The sequence below is a fragment of the Cetorhinus maximus genome, chromosome 29 (assembly GCF_964194155.1).
Source record: "Cetorhinus maximus chromosome 29, sCetMax3.hap1.1, whole genome shotgun sequence".
NCBI lineage: Eukaryota > Metazoa > Chordata > Chondrichthyes > Lamniformes > Cetorhinidae > Cetorhinus > Cetorhinus maximus.
The window spans coordinates 6409034-6431008 of record NC_135907.1 but is presented as its reverse complement, the minus strand read 5'-3'; the positions used below and the strand labels follow the sequence as shown (position 1 = coordinate 6431008).

Genomic DNA, 21975 nt, shown 5'->3' with positions numbered 1-21975 from the left:
GGATCCCCGGACCGACACCACCCCGCTATCACAGGACGCGACGACACCAAAGAGACTATCTTGCCCAGACATGACCCCTGGGCCACAGAATGGACTGCTACTGTATACGGACGGTGAACTCTTGTATGATAATTTTAAACATGAAATTGTACAAGTAATTGTGAACCTGGCAGGTATGCGACTGCCTGAGTATTGCAGTAACCAAGCACCTCTCCGAAAACTATACAAATTACTGAGTAAGGCTGTGATTAATCAGGCGGCCGACGCCACGGGTGCCACTAGATTCAGGGGACATCCTGCTTTCCACCGCCAGAAGAGAGAGTTAGTGTGGAAGAATAAAATACATCTACAGGTCAACTAAGGGTTAAACAGTTAGCACCATCGTGGAATACTACAGCACTGTTCCCTCTCTCGTTAGCACCATCGTGGAATACTACAGCACTGTTCCCTCTCTCGTTAGCACCATCGTGGAATACTACAGCACTGTTCCCTCTCTCGTTAGCACCATCGTGGAATACTACAGCACTGTTCCCTCTTTTGTTCTAGCAGGTACACCTGCAGCTGCCAGCTAATTGAGCAGGAGGGGAGAAAGGGAGTGTCATGGGCAGGCTTCCTGGAGTCATTAAGACGGGGCTGGGATGTCTGCCCCCAACACAAGGAGACAGGATCAAGCAATGGTCATCTGTTCTCTAGAGTGTACACCGCCTAGCACTAAAGATAAGGTCAAGCATGGTTATCTATTCTCTGTCTCACTTTTTATTAGTACGTGAGCTTCCCCTAATATCCTGTATAGTCATAAACTTAGAATAGACTAATTGTGTGACAATGATTCTCAATGTAATTGATCATTGAAAGTTAGACAGTCTTATCACCTTCAAGCTCTTTGATATGTACAACCTCTACTATAAATATGTGTGTGCTCTGATGCTTCCTCAGAGTGTGCTTGTATGCTACTGGGCTCTCCGTGATATCACGATTAATAAAGGCTTCCGAGACAAACCTCCTGGGTCTGAGTGTTCACTCCGATTTCCGCGACAGTTAGTTAACAATGTACTGACAGGGGTGAACACAGGGACTTCCCTGGTAAACTCTCTCGACATTCAAGGAATCAACTCCGAGGTCACGAATCTTAAAGGGATCATGAGGCAGCTTGCTCATAAGAGTAGCGAGGGGTGGTGAAACGGCAGCGGCCCTAGGGGGCAAGAGTGTGGCATCTGTATTGGAAAGCGTACACGTTATAGAGACCCATGCTAAAGCCACCAGCCAATTAACAGAAAGGGAGGAACGACAAGAGGGCAGCACCTAAAAAAGCCAGCTTACGGCCAGTGGCTGATCGGGCAATTAAGACACAATCTGGGCCAGATCCAAAGGGGGGAGGTACCGGGCTGGATCAACAGTGCCCGGTTGTGGGGGATGGCCAAGAACCCAGGCGTCATCGACGCATGTACATTGAAAGGAGTGACCAGGGTGTATGCGGTGATTCAGAAGTGCACCTCAAACCAAATGAACGTGATAGGTATGGGCAATCCCCTCAGTCACAGCAGACACGGGCCCACACCCTCAGTACCAAGTGGAGAACATTGGGTTAATCCGAGACAATGACTCCCTCCGGTACTACCCCATAGATATGCATGCCATACGCAAGAATGAGGGCATACACAGGGTATCACTGAGCGGGTGCAGGAGGAAAGGTAGCCTCAATTTGCTCCCATCCAGTTGGAACGGGGGTGGTGCTGGACAAATGTGGGTACAACCGAACGGAGGGTTGTATATTAGAAATTACCCACAGAGGAAACCATCACACCCGCTCAGGATACAAGGGAACCCCGGCTCCCAGTTACTATCAGACACAGCGTGAATAATGTACGTCCAACAAAGGGGTCAGGTCTCAGTCAACGCCTCCGACACACTCCACCATGCCCTGGAACACTATGACGAACCTAAGCAGGCCCCAATTCCCCACCTTCCCAAAAGTCTGACAAAGTTTAAAGGTGACTTACGAAAGGTGAGGAATCAGCATTACGTGTTACAGGCGGTGTTTAAAAGGCTAATCAATGATACGGAAGAGCACTTGAGAGATCAAGGGGAATGTCCCCCCCACCCACTCAGGGAATGGCTCAGGGAATCCCCCCCCCCCACCACACAGGTAGCTCTCAGCGATTGCGAGCGAGCATCACGCTGCCCGGGCCTTAATTGGCCCACCCACATAAAATGGCAACTCGCCCCCGATTGGGGCGTCAATTGGGTTCACGCCGGCCCCTGCACAACTCCCCCCCCCCGATGGGGGGAAGATTCAGCCCATGAATATATTTCAATCTGCGTCACTCGGCAGTGAGAGAAAAGCTGAAAGGATCAATGATATCCTCAGGCTCGGTGTTCATACTTGAATTGTTGGCCTTTGTGTCATCGCATATCACATTTGGACAAAATGCTTTATAGTAAGGTTGATATAAATTGGAACTATTTCTTCCCTTCTATCACTTTACAGATAAACTGCTTTATGCAATGTGCTGCTGACAGTGGAGAATGGCCTTGGCTGACCTCTTTCTCCGGACATGCTTATTCGTACCGTCCACTTTAACAGGCTTCTCGTGGAACCCGCTCAACAGCTACCACCCAGCAAAATAGATGTGGCTGACTTCTTACCTTCCCACTAACTTCCTCATTTTTAAATTAATCCACTGGCCGTCGACATTTTGTTCAAATCGATGGGATTTTACTTTGTCCGAAAGCCTTGCAGATCCGACTAATAATAATGGATCTTTCTGATGGTGATCAGAGAAACAATGAGCGGGACATCCATCGATGTTTGTCCCCCTGTTGGAGCCACTGTCCTGGGTCATGGGAGAAACTCCGTTTCCTGACCACTGTTTCCATCCCTGGCATCTGTCGAAATCTGAGCTCCTTTATTGACAAGAAATCTTGACCCCAAGATGAGCTTCTGAACACTGAGCTGGACCCGGATTTTCCTCCACTCGTTTCTTTCCGCCCACCCAGCCTTTTTCCAGCTCCCACAAACTCTAATTTTCCTAATGACGGTTTTCCTTTCATTCCCCAATAGCTTGTGACTCCAGCCCCCTCCCCGCCGCCGCCGCCCACCAACTTGCTCCCCCCCCTCCCCCACCCCCCAGTCTCCCGCCCCGGAGTTCTCTCTCCCCCCCCACCACACCCCCGTCTTCCCCTCCGAGCTCTCTTCCCCCAACCCCGAGCTCCCCTTCCCAGCCCCCTGCGCTCCCTCTCTCCCTCCACCCCCCAGAGTTCTCCTCCCCCCCCGCGCCGAGCTCTCTCTCCCCCCCCGCCAACCACACCCCCCCCGAGCTCCCCTTCCCCCCGCCCCACCCAAGATCCCCTCCCCTCCACCCGAGCTCGCCTCCTCCCACACCCCCCAACAAGCTCCCCTCTTCCCACAACCCCCCGATCTCTCCACCCCCCCGCCCCCTTCCCCCCGAGCTCACTCTCTCTCCTCCCCCCGCAGAGCTCTCTCTCCCCCTCCGAGCTCCCCTTCCCCCCCCAGCTCTCCTCCTCCCCCTACCCCCTGAGCTCCCCCTCCTCCCCTCCCCTCCTCCTCTCCCCCGAGCTCTCCCCTCCCCCGCTCCCTCCTCCCCCCCAGCACTTCGCCACGCCCCCCCCAGCTCCCCTCCTCCCCCTCCAGCTGTACCCCCCCCCGAGCTCCCCTCCTCCCCCCCAGCTCCCCTCCTCCCCCTCCAGCTGTACCCCCCCCCCGAGCTCCCCTCCTCCCTCCAGCTCCCCTCCTCCCCCCGAGCTCCCCTCCTCCCTCCAGCTCCCCTCCTCCCCCCCCAGCTCTCTCTCCCCCCCAGCTCTCTGCCCGCCCCCCCCCCCCCCCCCGAGTTCTCTCCGCCCCCACCCCCGCCGCTATTTCTATATTTTGTCCTCGGTCCTTTTCTCTCCCGTTTGATTCTCCATCGCCGCGCACACCATTCAGTTTACCGCCAAAACCAACCGCCGCCTCCCGATCCCCGGCAACGGCCGCGGGACCCGCTCAAACCTCGCGAGAGGGGCCCGGAGCGGCCGCCCGTCTCCCCGGCAACGGCCGCGTGACCCGCTCAAACCTCGCGAGAGGGCCCCGGAGCGGCCGCCCGTCTCCCCGGCAACGCCCGCGTGACCCGGCTCAAACCTCGCGAGAGGGCCCCGGAGCGGCATCACGTGACAGTGGGTATTTAAGGCGCCGCCGGAGCCCCCCCTTCCCTCCAGAGGGGAGGGTTTGGGAATTTGTGACTCTGGGAACTCTCTTGGGGGAAAATGGGCTTTGGGGAGGGAATTCGAAATTGGATCCAACTGCTCTACACTAACATCAGTAGCGCAGTCTCAATCAATGGGTGGGAAACAGATAGCTTTCCGATTAAATCTGGAGTCAGGCAGGGCTGCCCTCTCTCGCCTGTCCTTTTTGTGTGCTGCATAGAACCCTTTGCCGAGTCCATCAGGAAGGATCCGGGCATAAGAGGAGTGACGATCCCAGGCAGTGGAGGCACTCAGGTAAAAGCCTCCCTGTACATGGACGACGTCGCCGTCTTCTGCTCGGACCCGCTGTCGGTGCGCAGACTGATGCACGTCTGCGACCAGTTCGAACTGGCCTCGGGAGCCAAGGTAAATCGTGGGAAGAGCGAGGCCATGTTCTTTGGGAACTGGGCTGACCGATCCTTTGTCCCCTTCACTGTCAGGGCTGACGGCCTGAAGGTGCTGGGGATATGGTTCGGAGGGACCGGGGCATGCGTTGGAAACTGGAAGGAGCGAGTGGCTATGGTGAAAAGGAAACTGGGCATGTGGGAGCGACGCTCCCTCTCCATTGCGGGTAAGAACCTGGTCATCAGGTGTGAGGTACTCTCGCTGTTGCTGTACGTGGCGCAGGTCTGGCCCATTCCACACTCCTGCGCGATGGCGATCACTCGAGCCATCTTCCGCTTTATCTGGAGGTCGAAAATGGATCGTGTCTGCAGGGACGCGATGTACAAGCCTCTAGATAAAGGGGGAAAAAACGTGCCCAACATCGCCCTCATACTGATGGCCACCTTTGTGTGCGGCTGCATCAAGCGGTGCGTAGACCCTCAGTACGCAAACACCAAGTGTCACTACGTGCTGAGGTTCTACCTGTCCCCGGTGTTGCGAAGGATGGGTCTGGCCACGCTGCCGCGGAACGCTCCAAGTAGTTGGACCGTGCCGTACCACCTGTCCCTGGTGGAAAAATTTATGCAGAAAAACACCTTTGACCACAAGTCCATCAGGCAGTGGTCAGCACGTAACGTCCTAGAGGCCCTGAGGGATAAGGAGAGGGTGGACCCTGTGGGATGGTTCCCCGAGCAGACTGTCAAAGTCATTTGGCAGAATGCCTCATCGCCAGAACTTTCCAACAAGCACCAAGACGTAGCTTGGCTGGTGGTGAGAAAGGCCCTCCCCGTCAGATCCTTCCTACACGCCAGGAGTCTCACCCCCTCTGCACGATGCCCTCGAGGTGGCTGTGGTGGGGAAGAGACCGTTGTCCACCTCCTTGTGGATTGTGCCTTTGCAAAGAAAGTCTGGAGAGAGATGCAGTGGTTGCTGTCGAGGTTCATCCCGAGCAGTTCTGTGACACAGGACTCTGTGCTCTACGGGCTGTTCCCAGGGACACACACCGAGACAAACATCAACTGCAGCTGGAGGATCATCAACTCGGTGAAAGACGCGCTTTGGTCTGCCCGAAACTTGTTGGTCTTCCAGCACAAAGATTTGTCCCCGACCGATTGTTGCGGACTGGCACAATCCAAAGTCCAGGACTACGTGCTGAGGGACGCACTAAAGCTTGGGGCAGCTGCCGCAAAGGCGCAATGGGGAAGGGTCGCTGTCTAAGACCTTTCTACCACAGCGCACCGAGAGACTGGGAACTGTTTAGAGCCCCTCGGGCTGTACAGATCAAAATGAAAGGCTGTAAATGACTGTAATATTGTTTGTACTGATGCACCTGGTGATACATTTTGTAAAAGTTTAACCTGGATTGTACCCTTGTAATGTTGTTTTTGAAATGGTTTTGAATGTGATTGAAGATTTTTATGAATAAAGTATATTTTTACAATAAAAAAAAAACTCTCTTGGGGGAAAGTGAGGGGGAGGCAGGGAGGGAAAAACGGGCCGAATGGTCTTTAGTCCGATGAGGCTGTGTGGAGAGCTCGGGCTCGGCCACTGACATTAACACTCGATGTCCGGCTCTCTCCGCTCTTTCCAAAGCTTCTTGTGACATTCAGGCTTTTTCTTCTCTTTCCATCCGGATGAAGCAAATGTGGCTGCAACAAAACAAGGCCAATGCGGTCAGACATTGTGGAGAATGTACTGCCTGGAAAGATGCTGGAAGCCCATGCAATGATTTCCCTAAAGGAATTGGACATCAGCTTGAATAGGAACAATGGCTGGGGTTGGGGGGAGAGCAGAGGAATGGGATCAATTGGATCTTTTAAAGAGACAGCACAGCCTCAATGGTCGAATAGCTGCCTTTTTTAATGTATGATTTTAGACACTGAAGAATCAATGGGAATCTGCATTGGTGCAAGAATTCATCACATTAATCCTCATTAATTTAGCATTTAATTAGTTCCCTGATTCAAGAAGCTGCTGATCATTTCCAGAGAGTATTTATATTTTCCTGATGCTCTGGACATTGGTGAGAAGTTGTGTAAACATCAACAGCTTGTGTTTTTGTGCAGGCTCTCCCCATAAAAGGATGCCCCAAACTGCTGAATTGTTTAAGTGCTGTCACTTATTGTAAAGAGTCAACACTAAAATGGAGGCCCTTTGGCAAAACTGTTCACTGATTTTAAACTCCTCAGGAGTTCCCTCCCACTCTGAACTGTTTCCACCTGCCTGTATTTCTCTGTTCCCCTCAGGCTCCCCTTAAATGTTTGCAATCTGTTCTACTACTCTGTGGTAGTAAGTTTCATCAGAGTATGCAAGTATTTTCTCTGTAAAATCTTGATTTGATTTTAGTGGTTCTTGTGTTCATTTAAGCAAATGTGGGACCCCTTTCCCTCAGCAGACTGTCACTGACAGCAATGAGTGTTCATCTGTCCTTGTCGTGTAATTGATCTCCCTATATTTTCTGAACATCAACTTGAATAGGCAAACAAAGCACCCCTCTCAACATCTTTTGCTTTTGGGGGATTTCTGATAGTACGGTGGACACGTGTTGGGGAGTAAGAAGCTGGGGGAAGTCTGGAGGGTATTAAATAATAAAAAGGTACATGTCTTTATTACATCATCTGATTTCTGGATTGTTTAAAAGAATGCAGTCTATTGCATTGAGCTAAAATGAATTGGTGCCAATATTCTACTCTTATTAGGAAGTGAAAACAATTTGGGTACAGTTTCCAGAGATGCTCAACTTGATTTCCAAACCATTAGTATTTTGGCTGTCAACACTGGCAGGGCACCTACAATCATGGCCCTTAAGGGTGTCAAAAATCAATTTCCAGACTTTGTAAACAAACATCCAGCTCTTGGTGCATGAATGGTTTCTTCAGAAGAGCCATTGCAAATCGTTGTAAAGCCTTTTTTATGGTGAAGGAGGGGCAACAAAAGAGAAGGGGCAGCATAGGACGTGAACATGTCCCAACACCGTGCCCTACCCTGCATAGAATGCAATGTACAGGTAACAAAATCACAAGGGCCTTGGTGAGATGTGCATTAGAATTGTATACCTCAACATAGGGGGTATATGTCATCTCTGCCACCTACTGCATGAAGACCAGCAGCTTATCACCTGTCCAGTTTGAAGGTGTTGACCAAAGTACGTTTATAGCACAGACTCTGAAATGGGGGGGCCTCTGGGACATCTCTGTAATGCCTGAGTCTGTGGGACAGGAGAGCAGGGAAACTGGTCACATTTGTCACCTCAGCAAAGTGGTAGCAAGATGTGGCCATTCAGTCTCACGAGGTCACTGGCTTACTTATGGTCCAGGCTACGTAACTAATGCCATCAATGTTGTGTTTCATTCTCAAAGAGAAAAGCACCTCCAAAGGACTTTTACACCCAGAATATACATTGTGCGTGACAACACATGAGGTTTCGGTCAATGTGAAGGATGCTGGAAATTATGATGTGTTCCTTCCAAATTTCTCTTGATCTCATCTTCAAAACAAAATCATTTCAATGGATGGCTTGTGGTTGACCTAAGTTTAGCTCCTCTGCCATGGCTCTGACCTCCAGATGAGTGCTCCAAATGTTACCTGAGGTGTGCCAGTGACAAATTGTGTGTGTGCCTCTACAACAGGATTGGTCATTTACAGATTCTTTGGGATTTTAAAGGGGCCACTTTTGCTGCCTACACTAACCTGTAGAGGCTCTGCAGTATCTTTAGTTTGTGAATATGGGGATATTTGAAACCTACCGCATGCAGTACAAATTCATCATGCCAAAAAAAGGCCTGAGCTGCTTCATTTGAAGTGCTCGGTAGAACGCAGTTTACCTTGTTGTAGAAGGTGTTGAGCTTCTTGTGTTGTTGGAGCTGCACTCGTCCAGCCAAGTGGAGAGCATTTCATCACACTCCTGACTGGTGTCACAGAATTCCCTACACCCATTAGCAATAATGCCGGTAGTTGCAAACGTGTTACAAGAAATTAACAGCGAGTTGTCAACCCCCTGATCTTTCCTTCTAGTAGTTGACCCAGGCTGCTTGGCTAAGCACTTTTATTTTTATTTATTTATTTTTTTGCAACAATTTTTATACCATTGGATGGGCAGGATATTCCATTGACAAGGTCATTTTTTAAAAAATTCATTTATGGGATGTGGGCTTCGCTGGCTGGGCCAGCATTTATTGCCCATCCCTGAAGGAGGAGGAGGAGGTGGTGGTGGTGGTGAGCTACCTTCTTGAACCACTGCAGTCCATGTGGTGAAGGTGTACCCATAGTGCTGTTAGGAAGGGAGTTCCAGGATTTTGACCCAGCTATGGTGAAGGAATAGCAATATATTTCCAAGCCAGGATAGTGAGTGGTTTGGAAGGGAACTTCTACGTGGTGGTTTTCTCATGTATCTGCTGCCCTTGTCCTTCAAGATGGTAGTAGTCGTGGGTTTGGAAGGTGCTGTCGAAGGAGCCTTGGCGAATTCCTGCAATGCATCTTGTAGATGGTACACGTTGCTACTGTGTGTTGATGGTTGAGGGAATGAATGTTTGTGGACAAGTGTAGCTTAAGCTCGATAGGACAACGTGCTCCTTCAGAGATCCAGCACTGATCTGATGGGTAGAATGTCCTCCAGTGCTGTAACCAATGATATTAGATACTCTGTCCATATCCTAGGCTTTCCCTGTCTATCATCCCAGCTGTGTATGATCTGATGGTGTTCCCTTCACAAGCCCCTGTCGAGGTGCTATGTGTTTGCCTTATTTCAATATTAACTGTGTGCAGTCTCTTTGACCTTATACTGTGACTGAGTGCTTGAGAAAGCAGTTCATACATCACCTTCCTCCCTCTTGAGACTTTGGCCTGCTCTGCAGAGCTCTTTCCATATCCAGAGTATTGATCTCAGTCAGACCTCCCACTCATACCATGCTAACTGGCACTAAGTCTCACTTTCTTATGCTGTGCTCAGCACTAAATTTCTTGGCGTTGTGGGTGTGTTTTCCATAGCCTGGCTCTTTCTTTTCCCAGGAAGCCTTCGTAAACGGCCTCAGCATACAATCTGGCAACGTGCTCTCTTTTCCCCAGCTGCTCTACAAAGGTGACAACTTTACACCCCTGGTGGCAGAAATGTTATTCTTGAATCTGCAGCCTTAGCTGAATGCAGCAATTTCTCAGTTGCAGGATCAACCTTGTGTACCTTTTTTTTTCCTGAGTGAGCTTGAGAATGAATGAAAATTTTTCAGAGCAAATGGATTTGCCATCCTCCTTCAAATTCCTCAGGAAGCGCACCCTTTTGTGAGCAGGGCTAGAAGGGGTGGAATGTACAGAAGAATGGGGAGAGAGCAGTCCCCTCGCGTGACTCAAGGGGTTCACACAGACTCGAGGGTCAAATGGCCTCCCTTTGCATTGTTACATTCCATGATGACTCCAAAGCAGGATGGTGTGTTACTCAGCAAGGCTTGCAGGCAATGCTATTGTGAACTGGGACAATCAAGATTGTCTGTCTGTACAATTTGTTGCAGCATCAACTACAGTTGTCATCTGAAGCTTCATATGGCAATGTTCATTTAGTGAAATGCTTCCTTAGAGTAGATCAGGCAGGCATCAATTTGCCCTAAAATCCTGGAGCTGTGTAAAGTCTGAACAAGTGCATGACCTAGATGTTAAGTGTTCTGAATGGGTGCATCACATTTACAACACTTGCATTTGGCAGGGCAGTGATGAGTTCATTTTTGTTTTAAAGAAAGGAAACATGGGCTAGGGCGAGTCCTGAGCTCTGGTAATTAGGACACAAGTGATGTGGTGGGCAGATGCTGATACTGGTCAGATGGAATATTGGAAGTGGAGATGGAGGTGAAATGGGTGCTGTGCCACCACCAATTTTAACATCATTTTAACTTCCCAGTGTTTAATGCAGTTTGTTCGTGTAATACAGGATTAAGTTTAAAAACAAACACTGGAATATGACCTTGGAAACTCAAAAAAAGCCCAAATTTTTAAAGAGCACTACTCTGGTTTGGTTTTCCCTTTTCTTTAACAGTAAGATATGGAGCTGTAACATGGGCCTTCTAAGCAGTGACTCTTGGCAGAATGTTTAGTGGCCAGTTTCTGCTGTGTGATTTCTAGCATTTCCAGCGACTTTCTGCCCTGGGGTTTCACCTCAGCATACGTATTGTGCACCTCTTGTGCACACTTCACAAGCTTGCTACTGCCAGGATTACTACTTTTGCTTTACTTTGCAAAGTAAGCTACACTTGACTGATCCTCTGCTCAGTGCTAATTTTGCTGTTTGGATGGCGCTGAATATGCTAAAGTTCATCCAGAGGCATCCAAGTCCATGATATTACCCTCGCTGCTTAAGCAACACTTGGCCATAGGCACATACCTGCTGCATAATCCATTTGGTCAGCATCAGCCCTGATAATTTTTGTGTGTTAAATAAACCAATATCATTAGAGGATGATGGTAATACTCAAAAGTATAGCACGCGTGCAATTTCCCTTGTTCTCCAGTCTGAAGTCGCTGGCCATTAGTGACTGATACTGATAAACATTTTGATTATTATCAATGACTCAGAATCCTTGCATTTGAAGAACACTCTTTTTTTCAATTTGTGTGATTACGTCTAATAATGACCCTGGAACAAATTCCAGGCAGATTCTGTGAATCTGCTTTTACAAGCTCCGCTCCTTCTTCCAATCACAGCACCTCTTGCAGATGGAGAGCTTCAAATGCAAAGGGGAATGAGCTGGTTGAGTGGGTGAACCTGCTGAAAGTAATGTCTGGGAAGAGTGGAATCAGATTAAAGCTTAACTGTTTTTATTGTTAATTCAACAATTTACAGACTTTATTATATCCTTTGGGAGGAAGGGACTTGCCTGAAGGTGGCAGCTCCAAGTTTTACTTCGCAGACTTTTTTTGTACAATTATCACATGAGAGATCTGGATTTTGCTCATCGTGTCCAGAGGTGAAATGAGAACTACCAGAATGTTGACTGAAGCTTTGCACTTTCACACCGATTTTAATTTGGCGGGGAGGTTTTCTTTCCGGGACAGAGATGAGCATTTTAGAAGATGCAGGCAGCAAATCAACTTGCAGATTCACACTGTCGGCATGAAGCTTAAATGACCAAATAGTGTCTATGGGGGAGAATTGTTGATACACGTACCTATAGGTCCTATAGGGTGTAATAGACAGAGATACCTTGATGTCAACTGACCCACAAGTTTCAGTTCCCAGCATGTGCACCTTTTGTATGGAAGCTCAGAGCTGGCAATGTGAATTCATAACTTGCACCTTTTATGGAGCCTGCTATTACATACTGACTCAGCTACAATTAACAATTAATGTTTTCAAAAGCACTTGAAGTTATTAAGCAATTAATTAATTAAGACATTAATTGCGTAAAAAGACAGACAATTAAGCACAGCTTGCTTTTGTGTCTGTCTGGGGGTTGAGTAACTGGAATTTTGATGTTGCTGAAATTGTCTGGAGTTGGATTCCAGACTTTGATTTTTCTTGCATCCCCTCCAAAACTTTCAAGAAAAGGATCATTAAAGGAAATTGCACGATGGTTCAAACCACAATGCAGGTGCTGTAGTGTCCGGACTGTCACATGACCGGCTGCGAGAGAAACACAGCTGGGAAGATGCTGGGTTAACAGCAGTGCAGTAATATTTTAACAGGAGCAATTACAGCACGAAGATATCGGGATTGGGAGGGTCCAAAATAACAGGCAACACTGAATTAACGCAAGAGTTATTTGAATTCATCTCTGAAAACAATACTGTTGTGACTTTCTTAATTCATTGGAGCACTTCTAATGCAGTAACTTTAAACTGGTGCTGAAAACTGACAGGTATGTTGGCTGTATATTTCTGCTCTGTTTCTCTGCAGCATCCTTCCTGCTGCACTAATACTGGTTTCAGGCTAGCTGAGCACTGATCAAACAATCAAACCATTACCAACTGAGGCAGGAGGGGATCTCCTAGAAAAGTTTCAGGTTCTCTTGACATATGAATGATTTCATATTTTGCAATTTACATTAACTAATGACGTGAATGTGTTCAATCCCAAGTACCAATACTTGATAGTAATGCAAAAGGGTTTCACCCTTACAGTAAACAGCTCTTAAACTGCTGTTGGAATTGATTTTTAGTTTCACCCTAGATGAAAGCCAATCCAGTAGATTCCAGATAAATTTTTCCATAAGCCCATTTTCATACTCATAGGTTGCTATATTATTCGATACGTAAACATTGCAAAGAATATGATCGAACCTCTCCAAAATATAGGATTGTGGGAGTGAACAAAGCATTTTGAGAAGCTCTTTGTCAGTATAAAAACTCGTGGTCTTAGATTGACAGGTGGCAATTAAACGGTGGAGTTATAATAGGCCCTGATATCTTGGAATGATTTAATAGTAAAAGACAGCCAAGAGTATAAACCGGTACCCAACACTTTCCCTTTCCATCCTCCTTTTTCACTGTCAGTGGTAAAGTAAGAGCTTTCAGCCCAGAGAGCAATTAGTGCAGCGGGATTACTGTACATTGAAAGACACGGCATGTCTAACCCAAGCAAACACTTTCAATGTTTCCTGTCATCCAGCCAGCAGTGATCTGCAGCTGGATATTATCATCTCCACACAGAATAGAATCATAGAAAGTTTATGGCACAAAGCGGCCACTTGGCCCATTGTGTCTGCTCGGGCTGAAAAACGAGCCACCCAGCCTAATCCCACTTTCCAGCATTTAGTCTGTAACCCTGCAGGTTCCGGCATTTTAAGGTGCATATCCAGACACGCTTTTAAATGAGTGTTTCTGCTTCTACTAATCTTCAAACTTCTTGATCATTCCCCCTACATTTACATCCAAATTATTAGATATACCTCAAAAAGCAGGGGATCTAATACACGTCAACCCACAAATGCAACTATTTATATGGAAGTATTTCTTCTAGAGCGGCTGAGGTGGGATGTGGTCGTGTTTTATGGAGAAGGTGATGGTTGGGACTGAGCACAAAAAGATCAGTTCTATTGATTTGAAATTTTCACTTGAAATAATAAAGTAATAACGAGCATCACTGCGGTCCTGCAGCTGAACCTTGTAGAGTTTAAAGACTTTCCATTCTGGAACTACCTCACTCATTAAAAATTGGTTCCAGTGTCATTATTAGACCTGCATGTTAAGGACTAGCTGACTACACCTTTTGTAGCCTTCATGTGTACTGTGTATGGAAAAGCCTCAAACCATCCTTGTTCCTGTGAAAGGTCTTTGCATTTTGGTGATGTTTCTTTAACAGGATGTGCACAGCAGCTTGACCAGCTCCAGCTCAAAGGATTTTCCCAGCAGTGGCTGCTCTCACTCCAGGCCTTTATCTGTACCTCAGATCAGCAGGAGCTGAATACAAGATTTGTGCCAGCAGGTACAGGCTAGGTTGGGAGTGGACAAAACTGCAGCATTTCAGGTTCTACTTGGAATTTACTCAGATATAAAGAGTCAAATGTTTCTCCTTTAGCAGCCACTACAAAAAGAGTACAGAGCACTGATCTATTACAGAGCATTGTAAACTGTGAGGAGGACAGTATAGAACTTCAAAAGAACATAGACAAGTTGGTAGAGTGGGCAGATAGGTGGCAGATGAAGCTCAATGCGGAGAAGCGTGAGGGGATGCACTTTGGTACAAAGAACATGGAGAGACAATATAAAATAAGGGGTACAATTCTTAAGGACGTGGCGGAGCAGAGGGATCGGGGTGTTTATGTGCATAGGTCATTGAAGGTGGCAGGACAGTGGTGCGAGCAGTTAGTAAAGCATGCAGTATCCTGGGCTTTATTAAGAGGAGCATAGAGTACAAGAGTGGAGAGGTTATGCTGAGCTCATATAAGATGCTATTTAGCCCTCAGCTGGAGTATTGTGTCCAGCTCTGGGCACCACACTATAGAACGGATGTGAACACATTGGAGAGAGTGCAGAAGAGGTTTACAAATATGTCTCCGGGGTAAGAAACTTCAGTTACGAAGATAGATTGGAAACGTTGGGACTGTTCTCCTTGGAGAAGAGAAGGCTAAGAGGAGATTTGATAGAGGTGTTCAAAATCATGAGGGGGCTGGATAGAGTAGATAGGAAGAATCTGTTCCCGCTCTGAAAAGGATCGAGACCGAGAGAGCACAGGTTTAAAGTGATTTACAAAAGAAGCAAACGTGATGTGAGAAAAATCTTTTTCACACAGCGAGTGGTTCGAGTATGGAATGCACTGCCTGGAAGTGTGGTGGAGGCAGGTTCAATCGAGGCATTCAAGAGGATTATCACTAGATGATTATTTGAATAGAAACAATGTGCAAGGGTAAGGGGAAAAGGGAGGAGAATGGTGCTAAGTCATAATGCTCATTCGGAGAGCTGGTGTAAATATGATGGGCCAAATGGTCTCCTTCTGAACCCTAACAATTCTGTGATTCTGTGACATTATCTGATTGGTTTTCCTTGTGGGAACTTTTATGTTTTTCATTCTAATGGTTCAGTTTCTGCTGTGTTTCTCAACCAAGAGGCAATCATTTCTATTCCTGCTCGCTACTGGATGGTGCAAAATACTTCAATCAATTAAATATTTTTGAAGTGCTGATATCTGTTGTGATGCTGGAAATGTGTCAGTTAATTTACTCACAGCAAAGTCCCACATACAGAAATGACATCATGACAAATAATGTTTTCAGTAATGTTGGTTGAAGGAGAAATATTGGCCAGGAGACCAGGGAGAATTCGGCCACTCTTTCTTGAATAGTGCCATGGAATATTTTGCATCCAGTTATGATGTTAGCTGGAATATCTGCTCAATTCTCTGGGGTGATACTAGATCTCACACAACCCTCTTCCCACAGAAAAACAGCAGTTTAGAGGTCTACTAATGGAAGTCAAATTACTTTTGGTTATTTTAATGGACTATCTCTTTAAATCTATGAGCAGTGGGCAGCCCAGCTCCACAAGCTTTTCACACACAATCTGGAAACAGGCTTTTTATTGGGGTGTGGGGAGCTGTGTAGCTGTTGGGATGAGGCTCTTTGTCAGAACACAGTACTCTCCAAACAAAGGGTCAAAGGGACTCGAAATGTTAGCTGTGTTTCTCTCTCCACAGATGCTGCTGGACCTGTTCTTGTTTCAGATTTCTATCTGCATCCAGCATCCATCAGCAGTATTTTGCATTTACTCTCTGATCAAATCATGAGTTGTCTGCAATTTTCCGTTTGAATGTCAGACCTGATCTGCAGGGTGTCTTTGTTTTCAATGTGTCTCACTTCTCACTTCCTTGCATGTCTGACCTATCCACATGTTCTTTGTTTTGCTAATGTCTTTAATTTCTTCAATGCTTCTTTCCATTGTTTCCATCTCACTCAACAATGCAGCAGTTTACATCACAGAAACGAGCTGAGATAATTTCACTTTGGGTACAATCGGGAAATTGCACGGGAAGAACACTTGAAATTGTGCAGGTTAGGTTAGGCTTCTGGCCACCAATTCATTTGGAAAATCATGAATGCAAAATCTCCCTGAACCAACGCAACAAGGCAGAATAATAAAAAGTAACTTTATTTTCTCTGTATTCCTTGATGCATTTGAATGGTAGGTGACAGATAATGTTTCAGTGATATATCTGAAACTGGTTTATTGTAATAAAATGAGAATTTGTAATCTGGGTGACCAGTTGTCCCTGAGTAAGCTGATTTAAAATGGCAGAAAAAAAATTATACTGAACCACTTAATTGTTTCATTGGGACACATCAGTAAGTTTCTTATTAAATTAAACAATTCTGATGCGACAAAAACTTTTAAAACATGCCGATGTCCACTACATGCTTTAACCTGGTCTTGCAGGGTATAGCAGAATGGTGCAACTCCCCTGTTTACGATGAGCAGATGTAACAGTCAACAGAACAATGTTTTTACAGCTGCCTGACCATGCTTTACATTTCTTCTGAAACTGCTCCTCATTAAGAGTTGCTTTTCTCACCTTCAATGTGCCATTTACATGTGGGTATTTGCGCTGAAGTTCAGCTCAGGGCCTTGCAATTTTTCTCCTGTGCAGCTAGGCCAGACACTGCCCCCTGTTGGATTTCTGTGCAACTGCAGGCACAACCACACTAAGGCAGTTGTCCACGTTAGAAAATAGGGTGACAGCACCTGTACCCCGCTTCACCCTGTTGGCTGCAGTTTCTTTTGCCTGTGCCAGCCTTCCTATCCTTTGTGCTGTACTCTCCTTCCCTCCACTTTCCTCAGCACAGCCTTAGCGAACCCAAGACCACGGCTCATTCTTCTAAACTCCAGAAAATATTGGCCACTCCATTCAATCTTTACTGAACCATTGTTGCATCCCTACTATGGAAAATATATCCTTCATTTGGTGAGGAGACCAAAACAATGGTACACAATACTCTGGGTATGATCTCGCCAAAGCTCCGTTTGTTGCAGCAAGAATTCATGTAAACACAAATAAGGATCCTCGGCTTTATAAATTGAGGCGTGGAGTCCAAAGGGAAGGAAGTTATGCCAAACCGTTATGATACACTGGTTAGGCTACAGCTGAAGGAACAGGAAGTGACGGAAGGTAAGAAATGCTTTATCTGATTGTGCTGTGCAGCAACACAAAGGTTGACAATTCTTCAGGTGTGAACCCTGGTGAGCACCACTGATCTTTTCCAACTATTAAACCACTGTCCAATAGCACAGAGTGAAATGTGCTCCTGTTACATTTTCCTGAAACTGAAGTCGGTTAAACACAGCAGCCCATGTTGAGCAATGTACATTGAGTTTGGCTGCTGGGTAGTGATGCAGCAATGATGTCATTAGCACAGTGACCTAAGACGCCCCAATGCTCAGGCCCAAGAATCCAGGCCCAAGTGTCACTCCGTGCTGAGATTCTACCTCTTCCCGGTGTTGGGAAGAATGGATATGGCTATGTTACCAGAGAACGCTCCATTCAGTTGGAACCTGCTGTATCACCTATCCCTTGTGGAACAGTTTATGCAGAAAAACCTGTTGACCACAAGTCCATCAGGCAGTGGGCTGCACATATTGTAATGTGGTCCTGCGGGAAAAGGAGATAGTGAATGCTGTCGGGTGGTTTCCTGAGCTGACTGTCAAAGTAATTTGGAAGAATGCCTCATCACCAAAACTTTCAAATTAGCATTAGGATGTAGCTTGGCTGATAGTGACAAAGGCCCTCCCCATCATGTGCATGACGGGTGTGGACACCTGCCTCATCAGCTTGGATCAGGAGAAGGCCTTTGACAGAATATCGCACACCTACATGGGGGATGTGCTCTCCAAAATGGGCTTTGGGGAGGGAATTCGAAATTGGATCCAACTGCTCTACACTAACATCAGTAGCGCAGTCTCAATCAATGGGTGGGAAACAGATAGCTTTCCGATTAAATCTGGAGTCAGGCAGGGCAGTCCTCTCTCGCCTGTCCTTTTCGTGTGCTGCATAGAACCCTTTGCCGAGTCCATCAGGAAGGATCCGGGCATAAGAGGAGTGACGATCCCAGGCAGTGGAGGCACTCAGGTAAAAGCCTCCCTGTACATGGACGACGTCGCCGTTTTCTGCTCGGATCCGCTGTCGGTGCGCAGACTGATGCACGTCTGCGACCAGTTCGAACTGGCCTCGGGAGCCAAGGTAAATCGTGGGAAGAGCGAGGCCATGTTCTTTGGGAACTGGGCTGACCGATCCTTTGTCCCCTTCACTGTCAGGACTGACGGCCTGAAGGTGCTGGGGATATGGTTCGGAGGGACCGGGGCATGCGTTAGAAACTGGAAGGAGCGAGTGGCTATGGTGAAAAGGAAACTGGGCATGTGGGAGCGACGCTCCCTCTCCATTGCGGGTAAGAACCTGGTCATCAGGTGTGAGGTACTCTCGCTGTTGCTGTACGTGGCGCAGCTCTGGCCCATTCCACACTCCTGCGCGACGGCGATCACTCGAGCCATCTTCCGCTTTATCTGGAGGTCGAAAATGGATCGTGTCTGCAGGGACGCGATGTACAAGCCTCTAGATAAAGGGGGAAAAAACGTGCCCAACATCGCCCTCATACTGATGGCCACCTTTGTGTGTGGCTGCATCAAGCGGTGCGTAGACCCTCAGTACGCAAACACCAAGTGTCACTACGTGCTGAGGTTCTACCTGTCCCCGGTGTTGCGAAGGATGGGTCTGGCCACGCTGCCGCGGAACGCTCCAAGTAGTTGGACCGTGCCGTACCACCTGTCCCTGGTGGAAAAATTTATGCAGAAAAACACCTTTGACCACAAGCCCATCAGGCAGTGGTCAGCACGTAACGTCCTAGAGGCCCTGAGGGAAAAGGAGAGGGTGGACCCTGTGGGATGGTTCCCCGAGCAGACTGTCAAAGTCATTTGGCAGAATGCCTCATCGCCAGAACTTTCCAACAAGCACCAAGACGTAGCTTGGCTGGTGGTGAGAAAGGCCCTCCCCGTCAGATCCTTCCTACACGCCAGGAGTCTCAACCCCTCTGCACGTTGCCCTCGAGGTGGCTGTGGTGGGGAAGAGACCGTTGTTCACCTCCTTGTGGATTGTGCCTTTGCAAAGAAAGTCTGGAGAGAGATGCAGTGGTTGCTGTCGAGGTTCATCCCGAGCAGTTCTGTGACACAGGACTCTGTGCTCTACGGGCTGTTCCCAGGGACACACACCGAGACAAACATCGACTGCAGCTGGAGGATCATCAACTCGGTGAAAGACGCGCTTTGGTCTGCCCGAAACTTGTTGGTCTTCCAGCACAAAGAGTTGTCCCCGACCGATTGTTGCGGACTGGCACAATCCAAAGTCCAGGACTACGTGCTGAGGGACGCACTAAAGCTTGGGGCAGCTGCCGCAAAGGCGCAATGGGGAAGGGTCGCTGTCTAAGACCTTTCTACCACAGCGCACCGAGAGACTGGGAACTGTTTAGAGCCCCTCGGGCTGTACAGATCAAAATGAAAGGCTGTAAATGATTGTAATATTGTTTGTACTGATGCACCTGGTGATACATTTTGTAAAAGTTTAACCTGGATTGTACCCTTGTAATGTTGTTTTTGAAATGGTTTTGAATGTGATTGAAGATTTTTTATGAATAAAGTATATTTTTACAATAAAAAAAAAATCTGTTCTTATCAGTTTAATATCTGATACGTCCCTTATCTGGGGACCATATATTAAATTGATTTTTGGAGCAGGGAGATGGAATAGGGGCTTGCTCCGTCCACTCCACGCATCGACCCGGTATTGCAGTATCTCTGGGAATGGTGCACCACCCCTTTCTAGGGGATTTTCAATGCTAAAAATAGTTTTCTTACAAACATCTGCTTTCTTTACTTTTCAACATGCACATCTTTCAAAACACAACTTTCTTTCTTTCTCATCGCTTCTCGGCCTTTTGGCTAACATCAAGTGTAGTGTTGCAGGGGCGACACCATGGTCCTGCCAGGGCAAGGTCGGGATGGAAGGGCGATAACCAATCGCAATCCAAATCTATACCGTGGGTTACCTATCACCGTCCGAGTCACGGTGAACCACAGCGAAGGAGGATCACCTATGGATCGGGGCTTCTTCACCAGGAGGATCCTGTTGAAGGCGTGCGGCTTCCAAGCTACGGAGATCTTCACCCTGCACGACTCCCGCAAAGGCGGTTATTTTGACGTCACGTTCAAGCGGGTGGCAGACTGCGTCCGGCTCCTGAGGGTGTTCGAGGAGAAGAGAGACCTGCCGGAGATGAAGATCCTGACGGCGGAGCCGCACTTTTCTCTGCCGTTGCAACGGGAACGTGAGGTGATGGTGCATGTGTACAACCCCTTCGTCCCTGTCGCCGACGTGGTCACCTTCCTCACCAGGTACTTCGATAAGGTGGGGAGCGGCACCGAGATTCGAGACGACTTGGGGATCTGGACAGGCAAACGCCTGTTTAAGGTCACGCTAAAGACCGATGGTAAGGGAGCCATTTTCCACCCTCCTTCCAGTTTCGCCATCGGGGGAAACCGGGGCTACCTGGTCTACGCTGGGCAACCCAAGCATTGTCGCTCATGCGGCAAGGCTGGTCATGTGGCGGCCAACTGCAGCGCCTCCCTCTGCAAGATCTGCAAACAGGAAGGGCACCAGACAAAAGACTGCAAACAGGCCAAGTGCTGCAACCTGTGTGGCGAGGCAAGTCACCTCTACAGGACCTGCCCCAAACGCTGCCGTACTTACGCACAGGCAGCCAAAGCCGACCAGGGGGAAGCAGAAGAAATGTTTCGTGTCACTCCAACCACCAAGGCCCCCAGGGAGCTCAACGGGACAAAGGAGGACACAGAGAGAGACAAGGTGGAGAAAGAGATTGAGGCAACAGAGAGCCAATCAACAGCACTACCCCCTGAACCTCCCAGTCCTCAGGAATCAATGGAGGAGGAGGCAGCAGTGGAAAAGCAGCAGGGGGAGTGGCGGACGGTGAAGAACAAGAAAAGTAAGAGGGAGCGAAGAAGAAGCAAAGGCGTTTCCCAGAGAAGCGGCAAGAGGCGTCTCCCATCCGACACGGATGACAAGGGCAGCAGCTCTTCGGATGATGAAGTGCCAGAGCGGCACCGACAGAAGAGGCGGCAAAGCTCCAGGGCGTTGGAGGACGAGATACCCGAGCTCCAGAAAATTGGAGACAACAAGGAGCCCAGCGCACCCCAAATTTGCCTGCAACCTGAGGAGGCCAGTGCACCACAGCCCCTGGAATCTGGGAGCAGTGAGGCAATCATCGCACCCCAGCTCCAGGAAGCCGGGAACAGCAACCCCTCAGAGGGGGTGAGTTTTGGAGAAGCTTCTCCAGCAAAGGTCATCTCAAAACCCGCTCACTACGTGAACCTCCAGATGCCACTGGAGCAGAACACGGCCAAGGAGATCTACCTCAGCCCATCCAAAGTGAAGGAATTTGAGCTCACTACGGGTATGAAGGAGCAGACTAAAGGTCTGGGACTCTCAGAGACAGTGGGTTTGGTAGGAGAATAAATGCTTTAATATGGGTTTAAAGATTGTATCCATAAATGTGCGTAACATTAAATCTACTACGCGATGTGTTGCGACCTTGGACTACCTAGCCAAGGTCAAAGCTGACCTGTTGTTTCTGCAGGAGTGTGCGATACCGCACCTCAGCTCCTACAGGCAATGGTCACGATGGTGGTCCCACGGGCCATCGATCTGGTCGGGCGGAAACGACTCTCGTTCCTCCGGCCTGGGTATTCTGCTGCGGGGAGGCAACTTCACCGTCTCCGAGGTCAAGGAGGTGGTGGGCGGGCGACTCCTGGTAGCAGACGTAATGTACAAGAACGCTCCACTCCGGTTAATTAACGTGTACGGCCCGGCACAAGGGGCTGAGCGGC

At 48.2% G+C, this 21975-nt stretch overlaps 1 protein-coding gene and 1 pseudogene across 1 annotated transcript in view; both read left to right on the top strand.

The window, feature by feature from the left end:
* The window catches only part of LOC144669594 (uncharacterized), a 203642-nt gene that overhangs the window by 83980 nt on the left and 97687 nt on the right, over positions 1-21975 (top strand). The window contains exon 2 of the mRNA XM_078532116.1: positions 4932-5467. Within this exon, the coding sequence (XP_078388242.1) occupies positions 4932-5467 (536 nt within the window). The remainder of the gene's footprint in view (positions 1-4931; positions 5468-21975) is intronic.
* Positions 19717-19892, top strand: LOC144669665 (U2 spliceosomal RNA; annotated as a pseudogene).